Source organism: Lentinula edodes, assembly GCF_021015755.1.
Source record: "Lentinula edodes strain Le(Bin) 0899 ss11 chromosome Unknown C8R40scaffold_18, whole genome shotgun sequence".
Taxonomy (NCBI): Eukaryota; Fungi; Basidiomycota; class Agaricomycetes; order Agaricales; family Omphalotaceae; genus Lentinula; species Lentinula edodes.
The window spans coordinates 707540-732416 of record NW_025764324.1 but is presented as its reverse complement, the minus strand read 5'-3'; the positions used below and the strand labels follow the sequence as shown (position 1 = coordinate 732416).

At 46.5% G+C, this 24877-nt stretch overlaps 10 protein-coding genes and 2 non-coding genes across 12 annotated transcripts; 4 read left to right on the top strand and 8 right to left on the bottom strand.

Moving 5' to 3' along the window:
• Window positions 1-391: 391 nt before the first annotated feature.
• C8R40DRAFT_1265375 (uncharacterized protein) lies at window positions 392-3385 on the top strand (the record flags this gene model as incomplete). The annotated part of the gene is made up of 12 exons (XM_046233909.1): window positions 392-460; window positions 518-958; window positions 1018-1144; window positions 1167-1300; window positions 1545-1650; window positions 1926-2107; window positions 2336-2353; window positions 2462-2558; window positions 2603-2622; window positions 2703-2728; window positions 2882-2947; window positions 3040-3385. 12 exons carry the CDS (start codon window positions 392-394, stop codon window positions 3092-3094), a joined length of 1341 nt encoding a protein of 446 aa, XP_046086380.1. The 3' UTR covers window positions 3095-3385.
• Window positions 2212-2306, bottom strand: C8R40DRAFT_t139. The gene has a single exon. It is a non-coding gene; the product is annotated as a tRNA-Val (tRNA).
• Window positions 3386-5095: 1710 nt separating the features above from the next.
• Window positions 5096-5184, bottom strand: C8R40DRAFT_t138. Its single transcript has one exon. It is a non-coding gene; the product is annotated as a tRNA-Val (tRNA).
• A 657-nt stretch (window positions 5185-5841) lies between these two features.
• Window positions 5842-6840, bottom strand: C8R40DRAFT_1105716 (uncharacterized protein). The gene is made up of 4 exons (XM_046228136.1): window positions 6814-6840; window positions 6557-6631; window positions 6126-6499; window positions 5842-6070 (listed from the first exon to the last, which is right to left on the bottom strand). The coding sequence occupies exon 3, from the start codon at window positions 6460-6462 to the stop codon at window positions 6199-6201; it is 264 nt and encodes an 87-aa protein (XP_046086379.1). The 5' UTR covers window positions 6463-6499; window positions 6557-6631; window positions 6814-6840; the 3' UTR covers window positions 5842-6070; window positions 6126-6198.
• C8R40DRAFT_1170895 (uncharacterized protein) lies at window positions 6565-7170 on the top strand (the record flags this gene model as incomplete). The annotated part of the gene is made up of 2 exons (XM_046231605.1): window positions 6565-6644; window positions 6720-7170. 2 exons carry the CDS (start codon window positions 6565-6567, stop codon window positions 7168-7170), a joined length of 531 nt encoding a protein of 176 aa, XP_046086378.1.
• A 420-nt stretch (window positions 7171-7590) lies between these two features.
• On the top strand, window positions 7591-11977 carry C8R40DRAFT_229556 (chitin synthase-domain-containing protein). The gene is made up of 19 exons (XM_046234409.1): window positions 7591-7739; window positions 7799-8786; window positions 8845-8952; window positions 9009-9468; window positions 9536-9618; window positions 9690-9712; window positions 9764-9870; window positions 9947-9960; window positions 10027-10070; window positions 10139-10370; window positions 10438-10458; window positions 10535-10609; window positions 10663-10724; window positions 10787-10938; window positions 11000-11127; window positions 11211-11462; window positions 11519-11545; window positions 11599-11727; window positions 11786-11977. The coding sequence occupies exons 2-19, from the start codon at window positions 7869-7871 to the stop codon at window positions 11834-11836; spliced, it is 2886 nt and encodes a 961-aa protein (XP_046086377.1). The 5' UTR covers window positions 7591-7739; window positions 7799-7868; the 3' UTR covers window positions 11837-11977.
• Window positions 11978-12562: 585 nt separating this feature from the next.
• On the bottom strand, window positions 12563-13988 carry C8R40DRAFT_1045717 (uncharacterized protein; the record flags this gene model as incomplete). The annotated part of the gene is made up of 3 exons (XM_046224327.1): window positions 12563-13149; window positions 13209-13688; window positions 13745-13988. The coding sequence occupies 3 exons, from the start codon at window positions 13986-13988 to the stop codon at window positions 12563-12565; spliced, it is 1311 nt and encodes a 436-aa protein (XP_046086376.1).
• A 137-nt stretch (window positions 13989-14125) lies between these two features.
• On the bottom strand, window positions 14126-15616 carry C8R40DRAFT_1045771 (uncharacterized protein; the record flags this gene model as incomplete). The annotated part of the gene is made up of 3 exons (XM_046224334.1): window positions 14126-15010; window positions 15071-15406; window positions 15458-15616. The coding sequence occupies 3 exons, from the start codon at window positions 15614-15616 to the stop codon at window positions 14126-14128; spliced, it is 1380 nt and encodes a 459-aa protein (XP_046086375.1).
• A 485-nt stretch (window positions 15617-16101) lies between these two features.
• On the top strand, window positions 16102-18715 carry C8R40DRAFT_1105703 (Rec8 like protein-domain-containing protein). Its single transcript, XM_046228135.1, has 7 exons — window positions 16102-16148; window positions 16199-16319; window positions 16368-16507; window positions 16559-16671; window positions 16723-17225; window positions 17279-18207; window positions 18261-18715. Exons 1-7 carry the CDS (start codon window positions 16146-16148, stop codon window positions 18504-18506), a joined length of 2055 nt encoding a protein of 684 aa, XP_046086374.1. The 5' UTR covers window positions 16102-16145; the 3' UTR covers window positions 18507-18715.
• C8R40DRAFT_1105697 (glycoside hydrolase superfamily) lies at window positions 18716-22017 on the bottom strand. Its single transcript, XM_046228134.1, has 25 exons — window positions 21852-22017; window positions 21545-21574; window positions 21450-21479; window positions 21151-21390; window positions 21087-21101; window positions 21015-21031; window positions 20901-20963; window positions 20764-20842; window positions 20649-20709; window positions 20575-20587; window positions 20449-20510; window positions 20355-20396; window positions 20284-20300; window positions 20196-20234; window positions 20054-20142; window positions 19954-19998; window positions 19845-19897; window positions 19738-19792; window positions 19678-19685; window positions 19542-19620; window positions 19487-19495; window positions 19327-19440; window positions 19191-19268; window positions 19051-19137; window positions 18716-18987 (listed from the first exon to the last, which is right to left on the bottom strand). The coding sequence occupies exons 1-25, from the start codon at window positions 21967-21969 to the stop codon at window positions 18808-18810; spliced, it is 1623 nt and encodes a 540-aa protein (XP_046086373.1). The 5' UTR covers window positions 21970-22017; the 3' UTR covers window positions 18716-18807.
• A 28-nt stretch (window positions 22018-22045) lies between these two features.
• C8R40DRAFT_1045705 (AhpD-like protein) lies at window positions 22046-22953 on the bottom strand (the record flags this gene model as incomplete). The annotated part of the gene is made up of 5 exons (XM_046224326.1): window positions 22046-22376; window positions 22423-22463; window positions 22533-22626; window positions 22687-22748; window positions 22807-22953. The coding sequence occupies 5 exons, from the start codon at window positions 22951-22953 to the stop codon at window positions 22046-22048; spliced, it is 675 nt and encodes a 224-aa protein (XP_046086372.1).
• Window positions 22954-23393: 440 nt separating this feature from the next.
• C8R40DRAFT_1045742 (concanavalin A-like lectin/glucanase domain-containing protein) lies at window positions 23394-24652 on the bottom strand (the record flags this gene model as incomplete). The annotated part of the gene is made up of 6 exons (XM_046224331.1): window positions 23394-23473; window positions 23531-23591; window positions 23642-23972; window positions 24030-24111; window positions 24162-24386; window positions 24442-24652. The coding sequence occupies 6 exons, from the start codon at window positions 24650-24652 to the stop codon at window positions 23394-23396; spliced, it is 990 nt and encodes a 329-aa protein (XP_046086371.1).
• Between the last annotated feature and the right edge of the window lie 225 nt (window positions 24653-24877).

The window sequence follows — 24877 nt, the reverse complement described above, 5'->3', positions numbered from 1 at the left end:
CCACCACCGACAGGAGTCTTCCTCGACCCAGCGGTGTAGGGAGCATTCATACTCAGAGGAGTCAGAGAACGCGATGGGGGACGGGAATCAGAATGAGAATTAGAGTTGAAGAAATTTCCTGGGAGAGGGGAGACAGGGTATGTGGGGCATCGAAACTTGAAGGCGCAGATTGTGGTGGTAGCATCTTATCGTACGAATCCCCGGTGGCATCACCCAACGGTTCTCCTTCGCCCGTATCTCAAATGAATATCGCAAACATTTGATTTGCTCATTCCCGAGCCAATCTATACAGACACAATGAAAAAAGTAAACATCGAGGGCCGGCTCGTAACGCACTCTATATAAATCTCTGGACTACATCCTCATCTCAATTGACACAGGTCTTTCAGTAATGTGTTCATCTCAGGTTACAACTGCGCCGCTTTTCACAACAAGTTCTACATTTGTCCAACCTATCACAGTAAGCGTGGCAACTCGTCGTTCAACGATGTTGAAGAATGAGACTGACCTAATCTAGGGCAAGGGTCCTCCATTCAGACATTTGTTGTCCACGGTTGAGGCGCCACGACTTTTCATGCTAATTGAGCACGATGCTCTCCCGTCGTTCTCCTCAGACCCTCTGTCACTGCTCCCCGAGTGCGCGCACTTGACGAGCTTTGATTCGATACCATCTACCCCTCTGCACACGCTGATCTCGCTCGGTCTTGACACGGCCAAGCCGCAGGCTCTTCACGCTAAATCCAATGTTCAACTTGACGCAGTTACACGATACATCTGCAATGTTGGATTCGGGGGTGCTGGTAAGGGTGATAGACATGGACATTATCCTACACCGCACGGTACAGTCGCCAGGACGAAGGAATCCCCTGGTACCTTCAACGCAGCATCAAACATGGCTCGGAAGTTTCAACTTGATGACGGCGACTGCAAAGACATTTTTATCCGTTGCAAAACAACGGTGAGCATTACGAACATCTCCTGACCACCACATCTAATTCTCGATGATTATGTTTTCAGGATAAAAACGTAATCAACGTGAATTATACGAAGGGCCAGGAAGATCACCATCCGCAATCCCCATATCCCAGCTCCGGGGATGCGGTCCTGTCCTTCTGGGAAACTGGTCCTCGGTTTTCCTATCACGGTCGGCCTCACCCATTTCCAAGGGTGGTTCCTTGACGATCCCTCAACGCAAGCAACGCCCGAACGGACAGATTCACCACAGGTCACCACAGGTTGGATCCGTCGCAGTGGGAGACGGGGGGGATACCAGCAGATTGATTCGTTACTGTTTTCCGTCGTAAGAGTAGAGGAGAGGAGAGGAGATGAGACAAGGAGTTGAAGGCGTGGGTGTGTACCGCATGTAAAGTTTCGCAGAATCCCCTTCTCCTCGTATACTTTCTTCCCCTTCTATGCACACGTCCCGGTCCCCACGCTCACGATCTCCAAGTTGACTCCGAGTGAGAAGTGAGAAGTGAGTGAGGCAAGGATTTGTAACGCGTTCCAGTAATTCTGTCATCACGTGCGAATCGTCACACCTGCAGTGTACCTCGAGGTTGAACGATGTAAAGGACCGCATCGATGGAAATCCTCTCAACGATGCTCTCCGGACTCTGCCTCTGCTTCGTGCTCAGCACCTCACGTGTATTGGTCCGCGCAAAAGGGGAGGGAGGGGAGGGTAGGGAAACGAAGGTGGAAACGGTCACGGTCGGGATCGGGGGGTAGGGGTAATGGCGCTGGGACGTCGTCTTCTAGAATACAGGTACCCGATTTATCTACTACGCGTGGAGGCTCGGTGGTATCGACGATTCCCTTTCCTTCCATGAACGACACCAGTAATCTCCCAACTTCTTCCGCTCATTCCAACCAACACCCATCACCACTCCCCCTGCCACTCCCCTTACCCTCCTTCATCACCCCCCCAGAACAAGATCAACTCCAATTCCAATTCCAATCCAAAGACCCCAAGGACCCCGGGGATGACGATCTACAAACACCCCTTCCTCAGTCACGTTTTCTCGTTCCCGACAATGATGATGATGACGATGAATTACAAATGCCTCTTGCGTTATTCCCTATTATATCTTCCCTACCTGTTCCGGTGCATGTATGTATTATGTATCACACCCGATGTATGTTGCAGTATTTTGTTTGTAGTCTGATTCAAAGAAAAAGATTTTCGAATATGAAGGAAGGAAGAAAAAGGATTCATGATTCAACCCGGGCTCGAACCGGGGACCTTCTGTGAAACACTGGAAAAGGTCAAGATGTTAGACAGATGCGATAACCAACTACGCCATCGAACCATGCTTACTTTTTTTGGGTATTGACCTAGGAATTTAGTTGGAAGAGGGTGAGTGAATCAAGTCACCTTGCTTGCAATGGTCCTTTCTTCCTCGATATTATTAGCGCGCGCGAAAATCGTCTCACGGCACCAGCGTTAATCTCAGACATCTTGTAGGCGGCCGCACATCCCCCTTCCTGCTTTGCAGTGTCCGCCATTTGTCTTCGATTGCGCGAGATCGCCAGACCATGTTCCATCTTACACCCCTTACTCAGTGAGGTTTTGCCACCTGTATATAAATCAACGCCCTGTGTGTAGTTACATACGGCGCCAGTAATGTATGTTTTTGTAATATATAACACAACTCTTGTAACTACCTTTGAAGTAGGGGGCTGATTGACACGCGATCGCTATTTAGGTCGCGAAACCGGTGACTCAAGCAAGGTTTGTGTCCCCCCCTGCTAGTGGGATTATATCAGGTAATCTCAGTGCAATCCAGTGCCTACTTCCAACGCTAAATCTCCATCCAGTTCTTTCATTACAGCATATCAAGTTCAAAATTTAACACCCAACTCCACCCGTTTGTTTCATTCACAGATGGTTTACAGTGCACCAGTATCCAGCATTCCTTGTTCCTCAATGGTGGATCTTCTTGTTCCTGAGGTGAGATGGGAGGTCGTTCACATGGATTTAGTCCACATACACAAAGTATGTCTACTGAGTCTCCTGAATCCGGTCTGAATCTTGGGTTGCAGGTGTGATGCCTTGACCACAACCAAGCCAGCCCTAATACCAGCTTCACGATCATAGATTATACAATCCCTACCTCTCCATCTTTGTACCTCCCCAAGACGGTACATCTTTTTATTGAACCATCACCTCCCCCTATCACGTTTTTTTCTTGGTCCATGTGCACATGTAATGGTCGAAAAGGTCACCTAGAAGCATTTCAAACTTACTCCATGTCTTTGTCTTCACTCTCGCGGGTGTGTGCGTGATCCCTACCCACAAAATCACTGCAGAAACTCTTTCCCCAAGGTTGGGTCATCAAAAGAATTCGGATAGATAATCCAGGACTGCATCGGGCGGTATAAAAAACGCTACAGAAACATTTGTTAGCACTAGACGGAAACGTATACGTACATAAACAACAATACCCCGAACCAGAAAACCCACACAGCCGCAAGACGCGAGACGCTTACTCGAGGATCTTCAAAGCAGCAACAAGAGCAACACATGCATACCCATGGGATGCCAAGAAGCGTTATTCTGCGCGGAAAAACAGGACTGGGGTGTCTGGAGCAGACGTCACGGAGGAGGAACTTTCAGGGGGGTTGTTGAGGTCGACAGTGGATTTGACACGGTGTGTGTTTACTGTGTGGGGGGCGAGAGAGAAGATTAGTAACCTGATAGCTTTGTCATTTGGGCCTCTTCCGATGGACTATCGATTATTTCCCGTTCCAGAAGACTCGGCAGAAACATTCGTAGGTTGAATGGACGACTTTGGAGACAAGAGAGCGGTGGTCGACGTCGAATCTAGAGGATCAATTCGGGAAACGATCTTCTCTTTATTTGCGAAGAGTGCCAATTTTAGCGCCGTGATTTGTCCACCATCCTCGCTCGTACCTACAAAAGCTCTAGAGGCTCGATCCGGTTCGTTCTTACGCGGGACTTTTCGGAGGCATTATTGGCTGCGCGATACAGGTAACGGGATGGTCGAAGGATAATTCGGAATGCGAATTTAGGGAATTATGAAGGGGACAACAAGATGAGGGGCCGAAACGCCAGCTGTATACGACATGGCTGTGTTGAACGGGTGTGCAAGCTCTAAACGACGACGCTGCGGCGCTTTGAGGACATGAGTGATTACACTTAGACCGAGGGGTATTGAGATCGTGATACTCCCAATACTCTCCCTCTTCCACTCCCTCTCCCGTTTTCTTCTGTTCATTCCGACTCAACATCACTACTCCCCTTAACACACCCCTTATCCTCCTTCACCATCCCGCGTGAGCAACTCGAATTCGAATACCCCGAAGACAATCTACAAACACCCTTCCACGATCACGTTTCCCCATTCCCATTGACGACGATGAATTACAAACCCCTCTCGCATTATCATTCCCTATATCTTATCCCGGTGCATCTATCCTCCTACGTTCAATTCGAAGCACTAGTGCTTCGCCTGTTCCAGTGTCCACTCTGGCTCTTCCTTACATCACCACCGACCCCTCCTCACCCTCCTAATGACCCCCCCATTTGCAAATCTCCCTCTCACCAGCTCTCACCGTCACCCTACTCCCAACATATCACTATCCTCCTCTCCCCAACCAACCTCCCTCTTTACCCTCGCCACCTTCTCCACCCATGCTGATGCCCTTCATGCCCAGATCCAGAAAAGAAAGAAAGAGCCCGCGATCCCGGGGAAAACCACGTGTACAACAGTTTAGTGACTTTAGCAAGGATTGGGAGGTTGTACAGGAGAGCGAGCGAAGCGAGGGGAGGGTGGAGGTGGTTTAATTTGACATGTGGTAATGATAATACTAGTGCTCTCGTTCCCACTATTGGTACTAGTAATATCTCGTCCAAGGGCCTTTTGTAAATAATAATCCAGGGTTTATTGTCCTCAAAGCTCCGTCTCCCCGCATACGTAAATTTCATGTATGTATTACAGAGGATGTACAGTATTTGTTATTGAGTGTTATGTGGGAGTTCACTTCGTCGAAGTAACGTACCCCTCCATACCCCTCCATCCATCCATACCCCTCCATCCATCCAAAATATATATATATATCTCGACTCTCAACCAGATGATTCAATCCGGGCTCGAACCGGAGACCTTCTGTGAAACATTTACTAGCATGTTAGACAGATGCGATAACCAACTACGCCATCGAACCATGATGTATGTTTAGGTATTTAGTTAGAGAAAGTGAGGAGAATTGAGTGGAATGAGTCCAAATGTCAATTGGCATTGGCATTGGCATGTACTGCCCCTTTACCCTCCTTACACTTACACTTACACTTAGTCTTACTCTTAATAGTTGTGGCATAAACATTGATAAACCCAGCCAGAGAACTTTCAGAAAGTTTGTTGAACAGTGTGATTCATGAACTTGGATGATTAGAAAGAAACCTTCACATTATAAATCATAAATGTTACTGTCAAGTACCCAGTACGTTCTGAAACCAGCCAGTGGCATGGTGGTGCTCATGATAAGTTCCCATTCCATTCTATGATTGGTGCCAGTGGAAATAATTCTCAGCGACTGAACTTGTAAAGCCGTAAGGACCAGCCTGAGTGATGGACAGAATTTTGGTCAACTTGAACCATGTTGATACATTATGCAGTGTTTAGGTGTGGTATACTACACACATGCATAGCCTGTATCAGCCTGTATCCGAGTTCTGGGATTGTCCTTTCTACAGGATGTCATTTAAAGTTATGTTCTTGATCTGTACACGTAGACGCTCAAGACAGATATAGACAGATAATCATGTCTCGTCTGGGATTCAAGGTGAGTTCTCGGGACAACAGGTCTGTTCGTGTAGTATTATTCTGATATTTACTTTTTCTCGAAATTGTTTCTTGGTACTAATTCTCAGTACCAATTAATTTAACAAATCACTTTCAACATCGTCTCGGATGTTCAAGTTCATCCAACGAAATCCACTCGACTTACTCTAAACCTTAAGATTCCCTCCCCTCTTCCCAGAAGTGAACTGCCCTTGGACGTTGAATAATTGATTCCCAAGATCTTCGACTCTAGTAATGATCCTCTGACTCTGGAATCTCACAAAGTGAAAAACCCGTCAAGTGCTCCAGCACAGGCTTACATACATAACAAGTTAAAGATATCACCACTGCTTTGATGAGCGCTAGAAGGCCTCAAGCCGCAATTGAAGAAGTCATCTCATAGGCGCTGAAAGACCTTGAAAGACTCGGTAGAGGGGAAACAAAGTTTGAACAGTGTGAATGACCGATGATAACTCCGACTATGTGTGACCCTTTGTGAATTCCTCAGTATCCGAACACTTCGTAAAGCCGATATGCAATACTGGATGCAATGACTTCTATACTGCCAGAACAGGAGGAGGAAGTTACTTAAAAGACTTGACAGGATGCGAACCATAGTCCCAAGTTCTAGCTTAGCTTTTCCCCTCGACTCCAATCTCATACGCTCAGATTGATCTCTGACTGAGCGACGAAAACGCCTACCACCAATCGATCATCGATTGATATTGAACAAACAAAGGAATGTAAGTACACACCGCACTGTATGGCATTTTTTGAGGCTGATTTTGATTTCTTTGATTTCTTCTCTCCTCGTTATCGCCCAATCTTCTCTAGGGCTTACTAGTAAGTAATCACCTCCTCCGCTTCACGGATTTTGGGAACTGGAATACATACTCACTATAATCACTCATTCATTAGCTGTGCTTATGGCCAACATCATCATCATCACCACCACCATTACCCTTATTCACCCCTCCCTCCGTTCCCCACATATTCACCATACTCACCATACTCACCGTTACCGCCGACACGAGTAACACCACCTGTGATACCCCCACTGCCGCTTGCCAGACCCCAATCCGCCGATCAAGATTATTGGACTGGTAGTCCCCGCGCTAGAACTATATTAACACCCGCTGCTCTCCGCCCAAACAATCAGTCGAAGCCGAAGAAAGTGAAACCTAAACGGGAGAAAGAGTTATACGTCGCCCCTGTTAGACCACCACTTCCTGCTCCTCCGCATAATGTTTGGTTTTATTCTACGCCTCCTCCTGCTTCTCCGTGGGCACCGGCGCCGTATGCGTGGACAACGACGATTTCGACGCCGGGTTCTGGGTATGCGGTGCATGTTGAGTTGAAGCCGGAATGATGTATTGGATTGATTAGCATGGGGGAGCTGGGCTTGTTGACTATGAGGAAGTAGTATTGCTAGCTGGCTAGCTGGGGGGTTGTTGAAAGGGTTTGATTCTGATGGATACTGAGTACTGAGGCATGAGGGGTTGGTGGTTGTTTGTAGAGGAGGAAGGGGAGGGGAAGGAAGACGGAAGGAGGACAAAGCAAAAATTGAAGCGATGTGACTACGGACGCTATATGTATGATTTATTCTCTGTTGAATGTTGATACCTTGTTAGTTTCTTGATTTCTTTGTTAAATACCATTCTGGACATTCTCGATATATTCAATATTCAATGGCGATAGTAAATGCGGGACTTTTCAGCCATTTGACTCACTAAATATTCAGATATGTATGTAAGTAAGGACACCAATGTTTAGCATTTTGACGACGTACTTGTCGGGTTTTGTTGTCCAACCTCGGTACATCCTCACGCCGCTGTCTCCCCTTATTTTCCTCAGGTCGAGCGGTTCCGTTTCTTGAGGTAAATCTTATCGTTCCCAACGGGATAAAGCCGAATCTGCATGGAGATTGTATATTGAAATGTGAAGTTCTGAACGATGTTGATGAGCAATGACATAACGCTCACCACGCCCACGTGCAGGTTGAACGCGTTCAACCAACTTCTTTGCTTCTGATCCTCACATTACAACTGTTACTTAAGCTTTATCGGCATGGCGTTCCACAGACTTGACTCTTATGATGATTCTGCCCACAACTATTATCCATCTCACGACGATTCGGACGACATTGCGGATGAATATGAATATGGTCCTTCCAGCAGCACGGAAGGAGGATACTCAGGATACGCCTCCACGGATTACCTAGGATCATCCTCCGCTTCGGTCCCCAGATACCAGCCAGGTCAGCATCTTGCGCCCATACATACAGGAGAAACATTACAGTTTGATGAACATTCAACACTTTATACGCAAAGTAATCCTTCTTCCACGCTGTCCTACGCGCAGAATTCACAATCACATAATAATTCTGTGTCGGAGGAGTACTTTGGCTACCAACCAGAATATTCTGCAGCCTCAAATCATTCCTATGCTTCTCATTCCTATACTTCAGCTGGGTCCGCTTATTCATCTACAACTGGGCTTCGAAGCGTTCCTCCTCCGCGGTCTCGGTCTCCGACTCCCGCTGGGGATGATGAAGACTATTATGTTGTCGGGAATGACAGCGTTCACTACACAGGAGGACTACATGACCCGGAAAAAGCAGATGACTACAACAATTACTACAACTATTCATCCTATGACTCTCGATACGCTTACGACTCTCTCCCTACTCCGACCGAACCCATAACCCCCGTCGAGACACGTCATTTTGGTCCTGCCCCAAGTGGTCGAGTCACGCGTAGACACAATATGAAGAAACGAGTGCAGTTGACTAGAGGGAATCTGGTCTTGGAACTCCCTGTCCCTCCAAATTTAGTTCTACCACGCATGGGAGAGCCAGAGATGATGCAGACGCGGTATACCGCTGTGACGTGTGATCCGGATGATTTTTCAAAGCAGGGATTCTCATTGAGGCAGGTGGAGATGCAGAGGACGACGGAAATGTTTATCGTGATTACGATGTATAATGTGCGTTGTCTTGTGCGTTTGTTTGTTATTGGTTATATCTGCTAATGAATACATACAGGAGGACGAGATTCTATTTTGTCGAACCGTCTATGGTGTCATGAAAAATATTCAGCATTTGTGTACGCGGAAAAGCTCGCAGACATGGGGAGCTGATGCTTGGAAAAAGGTTCTAATTCTCATCTCATGTTACCCAGTTTCAACGGTATTCATTGTATATCCCAGGTAGTAGTCTGCATCGTCGCCGACGGCCGAAAAAAGATTCACCCGCGCGTCCTCGACTGCCTCACCCTTCTAGGAGTCTACCAACCCGGACCTTACATGAAGAACTTTATCGACGACAAGGAAGTCACCGCGCACTTGTTCGAATACACCGCGTCGTTCGGGTTGGACCCGAACTTGCATTTCAAGTATCCGGACAAAGGGATCGTACCGACCCAGATCATATTCTGCATGAAGGAGAAGAACCAGAGGAAGATTAATAGTCATAGGTGGTTCTTCAATGCTTTTGCAAGCGTTTTGCAGCCAAACGTCTGCGTATTGCTCGATGTCGGAACACGACCAGGGAATAAAAGTATCTATCGACTTTGGAAGACTTTTGACCTCAATTCTAATGTGGCGGGAGCGTGTGGCGAGATTTCCGCGTACAAGGGCAAGAATTGGTCTTTACTCTTGAATCCGCTTGGTATTTGTTTCACTTTCCACATTACATTATGTTGGGTCCTTTCGCTGATGATGCTTCCCATGGGCAGTTGCGGCACAGAACTTTGAGTACAAGATCAGTTGTATATTGGACAAACCCACTGAGAGTTTGTTTGGGTACATCAGCGTTCTTGTAAGTCTATCGGAACTTGGCTCCCATAACGTGTCATCCGTACTTAAGAACGAGATCCGTCATTTGGTTAGCCAGGCGCGTTTTCTGCGTACAGGTACGAGGCCCAACTAAAGAGCCTCTTCAAAAGCTGAACTTTCGATAACAGATATATTGCACTACAGAACAACGAGAAAGGCGTCGGTCCACTGGCGAGTTATTTCAAGGGAGAGGTTCTCCATGGGCGTGATACGGATATTTTCACTTCCAATATGTGTGAGGATATTACTGCACAACGTTACCTTTGCTTTTTGCGGAACAGACACTAATAATATCCGCTTTCATTATTTAGATCTCGCTGAAGATGTATGTACTTGAATTTCCTCGACATCGAAGATGGAAGATTGTTGATGACCCCTTCTCAATCTATAGCGCATTCTCTGTTTTGAACTTGTGGCAAAAGCTCAGTCGAACTGGTACATACGGATCTCAGATTATACGATTCAATTTGATAGATTGATGCTTGCTTTCTTTTTCCTCGTAGGATCCTCAAATACGTTAAAGGTGCAGTCGGCGAAACCGATGTCCCCGACTCCCTTCCCGAGTTCATTAGCCAGCGTCGACGGTGGTTGAACGGCTCGTTCTTCGCAGCAACGTATGCAATTACCCATGTTGGGCAGATCATGCGCTCAGGGCATAGCGCGGCGAGGAAGGTTGTGTTGTTGTGTGAGACGATATATAATATTATTAGTATCATATTTGCTTGGTTCAGTATTGTAAGTTGATTCATCACTTTCACTCGACGTAGATTTGCTGAGCTATTATTGTCTTTGGTACTTCTAGGGAAATTTTTATTTGTTCTTTGTAAGTCAATATCTATCCTCATCAATGTGAAAAGAAAAAAAATAGTGAACGCTGGGTTGTTTGCTGTGGATTGAAGGTGGTATTAACGTCGTCGTTGGAGGATGAATCTTTTGGGATGACTTGGATCAAAGACGTCAATCCCATAATACAGGTGAGCCTGGCTCATTGCGAATCAGGGCAATACTGAAGCATCTTGTGTAATAGTACTTTCTAGCATTCATGATCGCTGCGTGTTTCCTGTTCTCCATGGGCAACAAGCCTCAAGCGTGAGTGGACTCCCCTCCATCACGAAGACGGAACTGCTGACGAGAGGAATCTCTACATACAGGTCGAAGTTCAAATACCTACTCATGACTATTCTTCTTGCTCTCTCCATGGTCTACATGTCCTTCGCTGCTGTCAAATGTTCGATCAAAGCAGCGCAACAAGGAGGGAGTGCTAACTCGGTGATGCTTTTCAGCGTGATTATAACCTATGGATGTGAGTAATTCGGTTTCGTGGGGCCTCTGATGTCTTTGCATTATCTAAATCATGAATCTAGTATGGGCCACTAGCAGCGTGCTAGCATTCGATCCGTGGCATATGCTCACCAGTTTCATTCCGTATATGTTACTCTCGCCGACGTATATCAATATTTTGAACATATACGCATTCTCAAATCTCGACGATGTGAGTACACCTTGTAGTCGTCCGACTATTTCTGTGATACTCAATCAAGTGCTTCGCTGCCCTTCCTTCTATACGGATCTCAGATTTCCTGGGGAACGAAACAAGATTCAGTGGAAATCGACCTGGGGGCGGTGATGAATATTGGGAAATCCCAGGTCGATGTAGAGTTGTTTTCAACGGCTGCGGATGTGAATGAGATATACCAGGAGGCTATAGAGAGTTTGAAGCAGAAGAAAATGAAAAAAGTTCCTGCGAAACGGAATGGGAGACCTACGATAAGTGCGGCTGAAAAGGAGCAGGCGGCGAAGGATTATTATGCGAATGTGAGGACAAACGTATGTCCTGAATCTATATGTGTCTGGTGCTTCCCTTATATCTGAATATCAATCAGGTTCTGCTCCTCTGGGTGGTTTCCAACGTGAGTTGACTTGATAGAAGACATACCGTTTTACTCACATTGAAAGTTAACAGTGTCTCTTGATCATTGCCATACTCAAGGGCAGTGACACTTCCGGAACGTTTGGCGACTCCAATTCAACTGGAAGGGTGAAGGCGTACTTAATTTTCATATTGGTGTTCACCACTATAACCAATTTGGTTGTACGTCCCCGTCATTTATCTGCCCTCTGTATCTTGCTGATACAGAGTGATTTCATAGCGATTTATTGGTTCTACGTTTTATCTTCTAGTTAGGTTAATAACGGGATAATTGTAACTTCAACAAGGGACATATGTATAAGTGATGTGACGTATACAAGACTTTCAGAAGATCGATTATTAGTATCTTGGGGGACTAGACAAAAATATTTTGGTCTATGTACATGTTCACTGCCAATGCGAAATCACGAAGCCAGTCAGATGGTGACTCATACTTCTGGAGGGGATAATGATTGTTCATTCTAAAACCCCCAAGCAGAAACCTGTCCTTCACCATCTTTTTCGACACAGTACCTTCTCCCTTTTTTTGCTCGGGTGTCTTCGCCAGATGGACATCCTCCTGGTTGTCTACCTTCTGGATGGAACATCCTAAGTCTCATTGTGGCCAATGTTTGTCCTTAGGGTAACTGGGGGGTGAATTCAATTTAGAGATACGGTGTTATTGGCGGAGTGAACATGAATTGGGGAATACCAGAGTGCGGTTGTAGTAACTTACAAAAATGTTTGTCGAAGTGGCTACTGTATCTACCAGTTCATCTTCCCTCTAATTCAAAAATACTGCATACCGTGGAGGTCCCATAACCGATTCAAACCTCGAAACTAAGATTCATAGGCGCGTAACTTCATATGCTGAGGAACTAGATTACGATAATAATTTATGGTGGTAAGTTTAATTACCGGATAACAGAGTGTTTGGGTTTTGTTGTACAAAGAGAGCTGTCAAACAAAAGAGTAGTGCGTACTAGCACGCAGGAGTTATTTCGGACTCAAATAAAATTTAGGAATACAGATAAGCATACAAAGTTTTCGTTTCTTTGATCGCAGGTGGAGAATTACGAAGTACCAGTCGCCGCGGGGCGGTTCGCACACGAGAGCGAGAAGGTGAAGAGGTGGAACGCTGTACAGGCCAACGATCAGAAGGACCGGTTTGCCTCAGGTTTCGGGGAGATATTGCCTCCAAAGTGCGCTCTGGATCTTCAGACCCCACGCGCATAGACATCGACGTGAACTGCCGCTCCACGGAATGTTCTGCTTCGGACAATTCACCATCTGCATCAGAGTCTCCGATAACGGACCACGTGTCTGTGTCCAGCTCAGGAGACATATCGTCAGACTGTGATCCGAGTTCGTCGATGTCAGATAGGTTATTATGTGCTGCCACAATGCCAGGTTGGGAGACGACTGATTCGGCGTCAGAGTCAGCGAAAGCTGAAGACCCGAAATCTGTGTCTGAGTCGAAAAGAGAAGAGGAGGTGTCGAGGTCTGTCACGGGAGGAGTGTCCAAGGATGCAGCTGCTTGACGGTCAGGCTGAGTGACATTAGGTCGGAGGATATGCGTAAGCCTTGAGCCCAGAATATCTTTGCCTTGCAAATGGGGCTGTCAGGGAAGTTCCAAGCTTGCGACAAAATCACCATATACGTACTGAAGCTGACAACATTGTGATACCTAGCGCAGCAATGGACAACATAGCGAGCGAATGCATCGTCAGAAATACGCCAAATGAGGAGCTGTGGTGTCCGGAAGACTTCTATGATGGAGCCAGTATCGGAAACAGGGCGTCCAACAACCTCAGAAAAGTCTATGCTGTCAGCAGCATCGGGGTTGAGTGTAATGCCTCCGGCATCGAGCCATTCCAAAATCTCGGCTTCTACTTCGCGCACTAGATGTTCAGCTCGATACCCAGCCCGACGTAAATCACGGCGCATCCCCTTTATGCTGAAAGAGAACCTGCCGGCATCTGCAGAAATGGGATCGGTTACCGGTATAGATGTGGCTAATATCTTGGTGTTGCGGTGTAGATAATTAGGGAGGGGCTCTGGGAAGGTCGTCTTCGGTTCATTGAGCTGGAGAGTGAAGTCCTTCCTGGTCGGAAGCGCAATGTGAGGGTTCTCGATGAAATGCGCTGGACACGGCGGAGGCCGATAAGGATTTCGGATATTCATGAATTGAGAAACCTACCGTTTTCCTTTCGCCTAATCCATCGTCTACCTTCATTATCATCTCTCTTATTCTTCTTGTATGTTCTCGTGGGTGCAGATATGTTTCTAGGTTTTGAATCATACAAGTAGGCATATCTATCCTTTATTCCTGGATTGCGCAGAATCGCAGGAAATGATAAAGGGACTGATACATCTGGGAAGGTGTTTGAAACTAAGTTTGTTGGCTGGGGCGTTACAGCAGAGACAGCCTCGACGACCTCCATGACATACAAAGAGAAGATGATTCGATGCAGAGTCGATGACAGTGAATTCGGAATCAATGCGGACCGGGAAACGCATGAGTCAAAAGACATCCTCAAAATAGCTACAATATATCATAGATCCATATGTATACATATGTCTAACGTGCAACTGTTGTGTTCTCCGCCTCTTCAATGAACATCATTCCAGTACTTTCCTTTGAAAAGACATCTTTTGCTTTGCGAAGGAACTCGGGATCCTTTTCATAACCCATTTCTTCCATCTCCTCCAAGGCGATAGTGTACCGAGGGTCGCCGTTAATGGCGCACTTCTTCACCAGAGATTTGTATGTAGTCGCGGGAGGCTTGAAGCCTGCACCTTTCATCTCTTCAAGATATTCGAATGCTTCTTCATATGTATCTTGTGTTATGGCCAGCTCGATCATCAGTTCGTAAGTACGTGATTCCAAAGCGATGTCTGCTTCTTTCATGTCCTGCAATATTCGAGCTCCCAAGGGTTGGTGGCGGGCGGCAACCGCACCTTCGAGGAGTAGATGGAATGTATTTCGGTCTGCCTTGACGTTATAATCTGGGAAACTCTTATACGCGCCCACAGCACGCTGCAGGTCACCCAAAGCAACGGCTGCTCCGATGATGATGTTTAGGGAGGATACTTGTAATGGTCTCTCTTGGTGTATTTCATCCATGAGAGCCCATGTGGAATCGAAGGTGTCAGTGTTCTTCTTGACATGCTCGAGGATCGGGAGAAGGGTCGAAGGTAGCGGGGGGGTAGTTTCTTGCATAATGTCTATCGTCATAAACGCCTCCTTGACCTGACCTGCTCTGCAGAACGCTTCAATGAGCGGCGCGAAGTGACGCTCCTGTAATGGAACGCCAGTCAAATTAAGCACTCGAAGAACATCGGTAGCTATATCAGGTAAGCCATGGCGAGCAGCAGTGTGAAGGACGCCCATGCAGATACCTTCGCCGGGACTTAAGTTAAGTTCCTGAACGATATATTCCCAGCATTGAACGACGCCGTCTTTCTGTGCAAAGTCTGGTGCGTTAGCCTAAGAACAGGGGCGACGTGGTTCAAAATTACTCACCCAAAGGCAACTTGCAGATGCGGTCAGACAATTCACCCATACATCCGATTCCAACCTGCGCACGGAATCCGACTCAAAAGCATTCACCAAATCCAATGCCAATCTCGCATTTCCTGAGTCCGCGGCAATTTCAACGACTAGTTGCAAGGTTCGAAGTTCAGGTTCAGTCCCCTTGCTTTTCATGACATAGAGGTAACGGAGAGCGTTTTCGATATTCTTTGCAGAGGCGAAATAACTGATGATGAGACCATAAGTGGTTGCATTAGGCTCAACTCCCATTTCCTCCATAGCTCTGATTATAGGCCACAAATAAGCTGAATTCCTATGTTGGTGTGCCTGTGATATAATTATGAATAAGACCAAGCTACATAGAAGGCTTTGACCAACCTCTATAAGAGCATTAAAGGTCTTCACATCCGGTTTTATCCCGTATAGTTTCATGTCCTCAAAAATGGCCCATGCATCTACGCTACGCGTGTTTCCGGCCATTGAACGAAGGAGAAGATTGTAAGTGTCCAGGTCTGGTTTAGTTCCTCGCCGCTTCATGTCTGCGACTACTTCCAGAGCACGATGAGAATCACTTCTAGTCGCTGCACTGGCAAGTTTTGAATTGGCTCGGGCCAGGTTACTGCCATCCCTGGTCTTTTGAAATTCGAGGTTGGAGGCACTATCAAATTGAAACGGTTTGCTTCGAAGTGCTTCTGCAGAGCCACTTCCTATGGGTTGATACTGTAAAGGTTCGGAAGTAGGAGTGTCGCTATGAGTATGAGCAGAGGTGAATGGGCGCGCGCAGGAAGCTAAATAATTGCCGGAAGACATTAGATGTTATGCAGACAGTATAATGAGTCCCCACTTGTTGGTTTGATTTGAACACATCGAGAAATTCGCGACGAGACGCGCCGAACGGACGAGCGAGAAGAGCCAAGCATGTATCTCAATCTGGGAAGGATTAGGTTATGTAATTTTAGCTGAATCCCAAATCATGTGATGTTTATTGCGAGTGATTTCGTGGCGGTGCAGGCGCGTCTTTCGTTTTCTTGTGACCACCGCGACACCCTATAACCTCTTTCGCGCCATGGTATATTTCAATCTAAATTTAACGCAAAAACTCTGCTCAACCGATCTTAGTTTTACTCAGAAGCTATTCTGTCGCGTCGCGGCCCTCTAGGCAAAGTATGGCTTGCAGCCCACATGGAACGCAAATTATCCAAGACCCAGACATTGCAGACTGACATCGAAGAATCAGTTGGTGAGTCGCCATTTGGCATCACTGTTACTGCTTCTCATCTTTATGCAGAGGCTATCATACATCAAGAAATTGAAGTGATGGCATTACGACTAAGCGGGCAACTGTTACTCGGAGTGGTTCGCATTTACAGTCGGAAAGCAAAGTATCTCCTTGAGGACTGTAATGAAGCTATGTCCAAGATCAAAATGGTGAGGCTTACATACCCCAATGTCCTTTCGCCTGACTCAATCGTTGCGTAGGCTTTCAGTCGTGGTATCGTTGACATGGCCGAAGAACAACTCGTGGCAAATAAGAACGCCATTACCATTCAAGCAAATGCATTCGACTTTGATATGATGCCTGACGATGACTGGTTAGATTTCTATTACACCATTTCCAATGAGTTCCTCATTTTTCTACCTAGGCTTCTGCAAGATTTTGATGAAGACAGACCTGCACCGGCTCACGGACAACATCAAGCACGCATTGATGACATTACACTTCCTCCTACCGACACCTTCGAACCACTTGATTTTGACAATGACAATTTCGACCTCGGGCCGTCAGATGGTATTGGTTCACAAGATTTTCTCGACCTCGGTGTCGATTTTGGCGATGCCCCTATTCAGAGTGAGAAGGGTGCGGATGAGTCTATGAGCGTCGACGGAAGTGTCGGTGTTGGAAGGGATGCCGCATCACATCGTGACTCTATCGGTGACCAGTTCATGGATTTGGATGGGAACTTTGACCTTCTCTCGCGTAGAAGTAGGACCAGGGAACTTTCAGAGCACCCCTTCGGAGCAGACATGGCCCTTGATATGCCTGAGTTTGGGGACATCGATTTAGGGGACCTTGGCATAGGTTTTGATCCAATACCAATGGATATCGACAAGACGCCTGGCCAAACGAGGTCTTCTTCCAGAGCATGTGTGCCTATTTCATTTTTGACGTCTACGTTGGTCTGATCATTGCGTGACCAGCCTCTCCTCTCAGCTCCGTACCTGCAACTCCCCCGCCTGATGTAGGGATCACCGAAAACGCAGAGGCAACTCCCACAGTGTCGAAACTCAAACGCAAGATCAAGGAGAAGAAACAAATCATTGACATGGTCACCGAGCTTAAGGATGGACCAGGTGCCAAGATTGGTAGAGGAAGAGATGTTCAGAATAATCGCGACTTGAGTGATATCCTCACCGAGCCACATTTCCTCCCTCGCTCCGCCGTGGTCATGCGTCTGCTTGAGGTCCACCACGATCCTATCTCCCACTTTTTACCTACTAAGGTTACACCAGAGGGCAGCTTCTTCTGCGCAGCGCCTCCGGGGCTAGCTCCCGAACTTGCAGAACTTTTCATGTATCCTCTCAACACCATTGGCAGTAAACGACGAGGACCCTCCCCCGGTGGTAAAGGTCCAAACAAACGTCAACGCTTGGATAACGCTGCTGAAGATGAAGAGATCGAAGTTGGTCGTCGGGCGGATAGTATTGCCCCCGCAAGCGACATCCTAGGAAGGGGAAGCATGGGACCTGATGCTCTGGAATTCGGTGACCAATCGGGAATCATTGACGATTTTCAGTTGGATATTCCCCAGTTTGATCCTGTAAACGTGGATTTGGATCGGAGATCCAAGTCGGCGGCTCCTTCTGTACGTAGCAGAATGTCCACCCCCGCTGTGGAAGGAGTTGTACCTGAAGAGGGAGATGAGAACTACGCCAATTCAGCTTGCCCTATCTCTGCATTTGATTCTCAGACCCAGACACAAGTCACTGGTACTGAAAAGGGTGTCCAACCGGTCGATAGTTACAGTAGAAACACTGTCAAAGCCATTTCTGTTATTCGAAAGGAGCTTCGCCCGACGGAAGGTGATGCCGAGGAAAAAGTTCTTAGCTTCAGAAAGATGGCAGACAAGGTTGGCATAATCTATATCGTTCGCTTTTTTCCACTGACGGTTTTTCTCGTTAGGCATCTCGACGTGCTGCCGCTTCGTTTTTCTTCGAATTGCTCGTCCTTAGCACTCGCGATTGCATCGCGGTCAACCAACCCACCCCTTTCGAGAACATAGAAGTTCGTGCCAAGGACAAGCTATGGGACGTTCAACATCACGCCCCATCAAGGATGACATCCGTTGCTCCATCAATTGCTCCTTCCACAGCCCCTTCTCGAGCACCATCTGTTGCCCGATCTCTTGCATCTTCGTTAGGATTGTAGAGGTTGAGCATGGCCTTTCCTTAAGTTCGTATCTTGTGGTCTGGATATATATACTCTATCTAGCGCAGGACCTGATTTTGTTTGCGGACCTGTTGCGGACCTCTATTAGTTATTTCTATCGTTACGTCGTACGTATATATCGCTATGTGTTCGTTTTGTCTTGTATATCTTAGTTGTTTGTATCAGTCTCTTAACTTTTTTGCACGCAGTGACATGTTGAGCTGAGTCGGCCATTGAACCTGTGTTATATGATACATGCTTTGTACAATTCATACCAATTTACGTCCAAGAGAGAGGGCTTCTACTGAACCAAAGTACCATTCTGATCGATACACCACTCTGGACGAGCGCAGGGAGGTTGAGTACCAGCGGGTTCGGGACCCGCATCCTGCATCAGGAGGGCGACTACTCCATGAGCTGGAACAGCTTTGGCAGTGAAATTGCGAACAGCGGTACCGTTATCGGTATGAGTCCAGAGATCCTAAAATGTATAGTGTACATCAGCCGGTTCGTCACTCAGTGCTTGAACAGGTAAAGCACGTACTCGGACGGCATATTGCCTGCCTGCATTGATCCACGGAGACTCGGTCAAATTGAAGAACATGTCGGCGGAATCGTCGAGGACATTGAGCTATAATTTGTTGATTATTGCGACCCATGTGTGTTAGCTCAGAGCACACTCACCAACATGAATATGGTCCCATTCTGACTCTCTCCACTCCAGTATTGCGCGGGATGAGTAGCATTGAAAGTCCAGTCAGGCTAACAAAAAATACAGTTCAGACGAACGGATCATTGAAGTTTGTTTGTATCGACATACGTTGACTCCCCAACGGAAAGGAGAGATGGAAGTGCCGACAACAGGATCTTGGTTGATCGCTATAATTTCTTTGTTCGTCAGGACCTCAAGGGTTTCGTTCGTGACAGTGGTGAGCTGGAACGATTTGAGCTTTGAGCTGCTTCACCAATGTGGTACTCACATCCGTTCCCTAATGAAAGTCAGTAATCACAGACCGACGTAAACCTGGTGCTCACAATCAGTAGCGGAGATTTCATCAAACTCCACGCAGTGTAGTGAGATTTGGCTTCGTCGAATGTAAGATTTCCATTTCCCCTGCGTATGAAACAATTGAGTGTTAACAGGCAAACATGCGCAATCGAAGTTCACTACACTTCGAGCTGCAAAACATTAGATCAGCAGTTTGCGAAACCAATCAGATGATGAACCTACAATGTCCATATCATTGTGTCCATAGAAATCAGAAGCCCAGGTGATGAATGAATTCCTGGAATGTTTCCTAGTAGCTACATAACGACGTGTACGAAGATCAAACTCACTGGTTGATTATACTAGCAAGGTGGTCCCAATCAGCGTCGATGTCGTCAGTAGTCTGTGTAAATCCAGGATTGAATGTTTGGGAGTGTCGCATGGCAGAAGTAATCTTACTCTCCACGATTGTCCGAGCTTCCTAGCCCAAAGCCACGGTTGCTCCTGCAATGTTCAGGATGAGAATCCAATTCCGTTACTTCTCAGCATCGAAACTCACTCTCCCCCACTGACACAGAGAATAGAGCAAAGGAGGCTGGCCTGTCGTTGCGGACAAGTTGGCAATAGCATCCGCCATACGGGTGTATTCTGTTATAACAATGAACGGGTGGCAATTACATTGGGCCTATAGGTAAACTCACTGCCAACCATTCCGAGATCGATAATCTCGTCAAATGGTACTAGAATTTCGATAAGGGGTAGCTAGTTTTGCATGGAGGAAGAACACACCTGCGCAATTATCATACCTGGGGACAACGTTTGTGAGCTGAGCTGACCTCATCTGAAATCCTTATACATACTTCAGAAGGTCGAAGCCCCAATTCTGAAATTGCTCCGCATCTCTATTTCGATATGAACATCATTCTATCAAACTGAGCAAGGGTGTAAACTCGCCTTGCCTCATTCAGATAAGACCCTGGGTACAACTGGCAAGTGAACCACCCAGAATCGCTGTACTGAACCGTCGTTAAACACCGTTGTTCACGTCTTGTAAGTTTAATTTTCTTATGCATTACTCACGATACCGGCTTTCCTGAAATTTACGAGGATTTGATTTTGTAACCAGCCGATGACAAGAACAAGTAAAGACGTACAGTCCCAAGTCATGAATTTGGCTTGTCAAATTGTTGAATCCTGAGGGAAAACGGGTGGCATCTAATCGAAGACAGATTAGGTACAGTAGGAAATAGGACATCGCTTTTAACACACTAGCAACAAGATCTCCAGAAGCACTGCGGGTTTTTTCTGCCCAGCAATCGTCGATATTCATGTGCTCATATCCAAGGTCCTATAATGCCTTTCCAATTCAATGTGACATCTATATTCCGATGTACGACGGTTCTTACCGCAAGTCCGAGGGATTTCATCAGCTGTGCAGTTTGAATGATCACATCTTCATCGATATCACACTGGAAACGAGATAGGTCAACATGATCCTTGAAGTTTGGAGGTGAACTTACATGATATGCATTCCAGGCTGAGATTTTATAGTTGAATTATTTGATACATTTCGAACTACAATGAAAGCTCACTGTTGTATCCCATAACTGAAACTAGTGTTAGTATTGATCATCTCAATGTGATCACAATGCTTACATGGGAGTTTTCCTACTCCATTGTTTAGAGCGGCAGTTGGCAACGGCTTGGATGGCAAGGAAAGGTATGCCAGTGAAGCAGCAAGGCTCAAAGCGAGAAACGTCATGATAATGGTATGGGGAGTAAGGACAATCGTAATGGACCGTTCCCTCGAAGACGAAACATTAAATAGAGATTGACTGCTAGGAAGCTGTCCATGACGGCACTTTTCGTTATGCGTTAAGCCTAGTGAGTTTAACACTGAGATGAGCTTGGACATCGTGACCCCTTGCCAATTCACGAAGAACCATTGCACTGACATGGCGATGCTCCACCCGAGCAAGAACAATCTGATGTCCCAAAAAAGCCAGTAAGTTTCGGACGGGGCTTGCGGGCCAAAATGAAGTAGATGTACCATCATGGGGTTGATAGAAATGAGGAGATCCTAAAGCACGAGATACGTTTCAGAAGGAGCCAAAACGATAGGAAGTAGTTGAAAAGATTGAAGATGAACCCTGGGGATAGCAAGACTGCTCGCAAATACTCGGCGCAGCTTGTGCAGTATAATTTCGTGCATTACAAGGGTGTCATGTAGATGAATGGAAAGCATTCAAGTCGGTCCATCGTTGATTCGTGGCGTAAGCACTCAGATTCAACTTTCCTGACTTCACAGGATCTCCCAGCCATAGACGTCAAAGACGTCAAAGTCATAAGATGCTCACCGTCCATAAGGTCAAGCAGTAGCTCCGTGAAGTCCGGAGTTTGGGTAGCCTGAATAAAACAGAAGAGAAAGGTGCACGGTTCACAAATATTTTGCACGGACAATAATGATGATGTCATCGCCGAACTCTGCCCGTGGTAAACATTCTAATTGCCATACAAGGCCATACAAAGCTGCAATCCTCTGTAATATTTTTCACGTAGGAACTGGCACGGGTACATCCATCTTTGCATCTACATTCAAAGCAACAACAAATCGACTAATGAAACTATATCCAGCAGCAGTCGCAGTAGCTTCTACGAGCTGTGAGTCATTCAGGAAAGTCTTCAGCGCATTGAACACATCGTCCGGTACGTGAACGTTCTTTGTGATCCAGTCTGTAAATGTCATTGCTGCAACAAGGTCAGCACCGAGGATCGAGGTTAAGTTCACGCCTTGCGATGCGAAAAAGGGTGGAGCTAATCGGATAGCCAAAAGCTGTTCCGTGGTGAGCCCTGCCATGCGTCCCACTGATTCGTGCTGAAGCCTGGACAGACAGTTAGTTATTGTGATAAGGATGAATGCAGTATTACCATTCATAGCTCGCATTGTTGAGCACAGCGATGCGCAAAATCTGATAGAGGAAGTATATGTCAAGGATCAGACAGCTCTTCAACGGAAAAGAAAAATCTGAACGACTCACGAAAAGCTCTCTCATCGCAGGTGGTAAAGTATTGTTGTCTCGAATGACCCCGAATAAGTCATCCTCCCCTTGAGCAATGAGAGGAGCGTTCAGCCTATTGCACGGCCCGGGGTATGACAATCATGTTAATCTTCAGTAGACATAAGATACATACAGGACACCATCTAGGTCCAAAAGTGTGCCATTTGTTCGCCTCGCTCGAATAGCGTCTGCTATCTGGATCGAAAACCCAAAAATAAATAAACAGCGATCTGCAAATTCATAGGTAACCGACCGGGTCAGTTCCCGGGGGAGGGAAGACATATGGTACCCGCGCAGGGAGATTATCATCTCTTTTCTCAAGGTTGCTACCAGGAGAAGGACTACCGCAGGATACTAGGCAGCCAAAAGCAATGAGCAGCAAACAACAGGATCGAAGCATGGTCAAAATGGCATATAAGCTTCCAAATGACAGTTTATATACCAGTTGGAATCCCGTGTTGGGAAAGCAACAATGTCATACGACTGAACGCAACTCGGGAGTGGGAGACGGTATCTGGACTTGGAAAGACCCAGTGACCGACGATATACGAAGTTCCTGATGGAAGAATCCTTTGAGAAGTCATAGTCAACCCTTGATTACACGAATGGAGGGCTTGCTGTCATCGTTGCCGCTCTCACTGGCCGCAACGTGTGTTCGCAAACAAAGCCTAAATCGTCCCAAAGATCAACCTCCAAGTGTCGAGTTTACAAGTTTCGTAGATAAAGAAACCCATCGAAGATTCAAGTAAGTAGATGTCCCAAAGTACTAGCTTAGTAGTTTTTGTGCGTAGTCCATGAAGTATTACGTTGATAAATACCGATGAAAAGTTCAATGCTTCATCATGACTGAGGAGTGTAGATTCTTAGCGAATTAATTTCCCAGAAGGCATTTTGGAAGGCCTCCGGATGGTTGTTGACAACTGGTTATTTGGAATATGAGAATAGACACATTGATAACAATACACCACATCACGCACGATCTTGGCAAGTCCCTGGCCCACATCCTGCGGTAGGAAACGCATTTCCTGCCCAGTCACCCTGCTTGAGAATCAGTAACGACGCCACAAACATGCATATATTCAGCTCACACATAGAGTTAGGTCGAATATTATTTGATGTGGATCAAAATGAGGATTGTAGTCACACTGCGACCAGACAAAAGTTGAGTCTGGTGTACCCCAATTGTCCCCTGGAGTGATAGGATCGCAGTCACTTTCACTTTGACGAATCTCATTCGGAACGTTAGGCGCATTCCTAGGCCAAAACCAGTGGGAGATTGCATTGGAAGACCTCCAGGTAACGATCCACCCTCCACCGTTGTTGTTGAATCCTGATCCGTACGAGTTGGGAGTGGTTGAAGCGACGCCGCAACCCTGGTTATAGTTCACTGCCGCATCGCAATTTGAGGATATTACTTGTCTGAACACCCCGCTATTATTCTGTGCGAACCGATTCAAAAGAGTAGGAAAGACGCACCCAGTATGGTTTCGTGCTTGTGGCATGGTACAATTTGGAGTGGTGTGAAGGGAAGCAAGGTTGTTGCTATTCAAGTTTACCCCTATATGCTGATTCAGTGAAAGTTTTCTTCGCACCATCTAATACACACACCTTCTATGATATCAACCTCTCCGCCGTGCGGCCATGGGCCATTTTTGCTAGCTGTCCAGTAGGCAGGCCATGTTGCACATCCTTCAGGCATATGGGCAAGGTCGAGGATCAGAAGCGATTCATCCCATGCATCATGCGACGTGATACGAACACTATCGCGACCTCGGGCGTAGGATGGAACTATTTGGTGATAATCCGCTCGCATAATAAATACATCGTCGTCGGCTGAATTTGGAATGTTATGAGTATTGTAGAGCAGTCGGTGAATAATAGACGATACCATAGGATAGATTTGTGTTCAGAGCGGTCCCTTGGTTTACGAAGTTGACTCGCCCATGTGTTGGGTCGTCAAAGGTCTCCCAGTTAAATGCTCCGAGAAAGTCTTTGCCTTTGAATTGGGCGTTTGGTGCATACGATTGAGACAGAGCTGTGGGAACGAATTTTGCACTAAGTAGCAAGGTAAGGATAGAAAATATGTCTAGGGATAGCATGCTGGTATAGAAAGAGCGCAAAATTGAGGTTTAGTGTGTGATAGCCGTGCCAAATGTTGGTGGGACGATGTGGAAGGAGTGCCCATCGGTTTTCCTTTTTTTGCAACGCGTCGAACATGGAAGAGGAAGTATAGTTTCCTAATCAGGAAATTGTTCCATCTCATTAAGATCCCACGTTTTGTCCTGATTTGTCACCACGGTCCAGCGCTCCGCGTCCGTTTCTCA

What these genes read in the sequence shown, in the direction of transcription:
- C8R40DRAFT_1105703 (XM_046228135.1), top strand. An exon ending in CTATGTCCAAGATCAAAATG is followed by an intron (nt 16,508 to 16,558) that starts GTGAGGCTTACA and finishes ATCGTTGCGTAG; the next exon opens with GCTTTCAGTCGTGGTATCGT. An exon ending in TCAGAAAGATGGCAGACAAG is followed by an intron (nt 18,208 to 18,260) that starts GTTGGCATAATC and finishes TTTTCTCGTTAG; the next exon opens with GCATCTCGACGTGCTGCCGC.
- C8R40DRAFT_229556 (XM_046234409.1), top strand. Translation starts at nt 7,869, where the DNA reads ATGGCGTTCCACAGACTTGACTCTTATGATGATTCTGCCCACAACTAT. An exon ending in GGCGCGTTTTCTGCGTACAG is followed by an intron (nt 9,713 to 9,763) that starts GTACGAGGCCCA and finishes TTTCGATAACAG; the next exon opens with ATATATTGCACTACAGAACA. An exon ending in GCAAAAGCTCAGTCGAACTG is followed by an intron (nt 10,071 to 10,138) that starts GTACATACGGAT and finishes TTTTCCTCGTAG; the next exon opens with GATCCTCAAATACGTTAAAG.
- C8R40DRAFT_1105697 (XM_046228134.1), bottom strand. Translation starts at nt 21,969, where the DNA reads ATGACATCATCATTATTGTCCGTGCAAAATATTTGTGAACCGTGCACC. An exon ending in TTTCTATCAACCCCATGATG is followed by an intron (nt 21,480 to 21,544) that starts GTACATCTACTT and finishes TTGGGACATCAG; the next exon opens with ATTGTTCTTGCTCGGGTGGA. An exon ending in TTCTGGAGATCTTGTTGCTA is followed by an intron (nt 20,710 to 20,763) that starts GTGTGTTAAAAG and finishes GTCTTCGATTAG; the next exon opens with ATGCCACCCGTTTTCCCTCA.
- C8R40DRAFT_1105716 (XM_046228136.1), bottom strand. Translation starts at nt 6,462, where the DNA reads ATGAGATTGGAGTCGAGGGGAAAAGCTAAGCTAGAACTTGGGACTATG.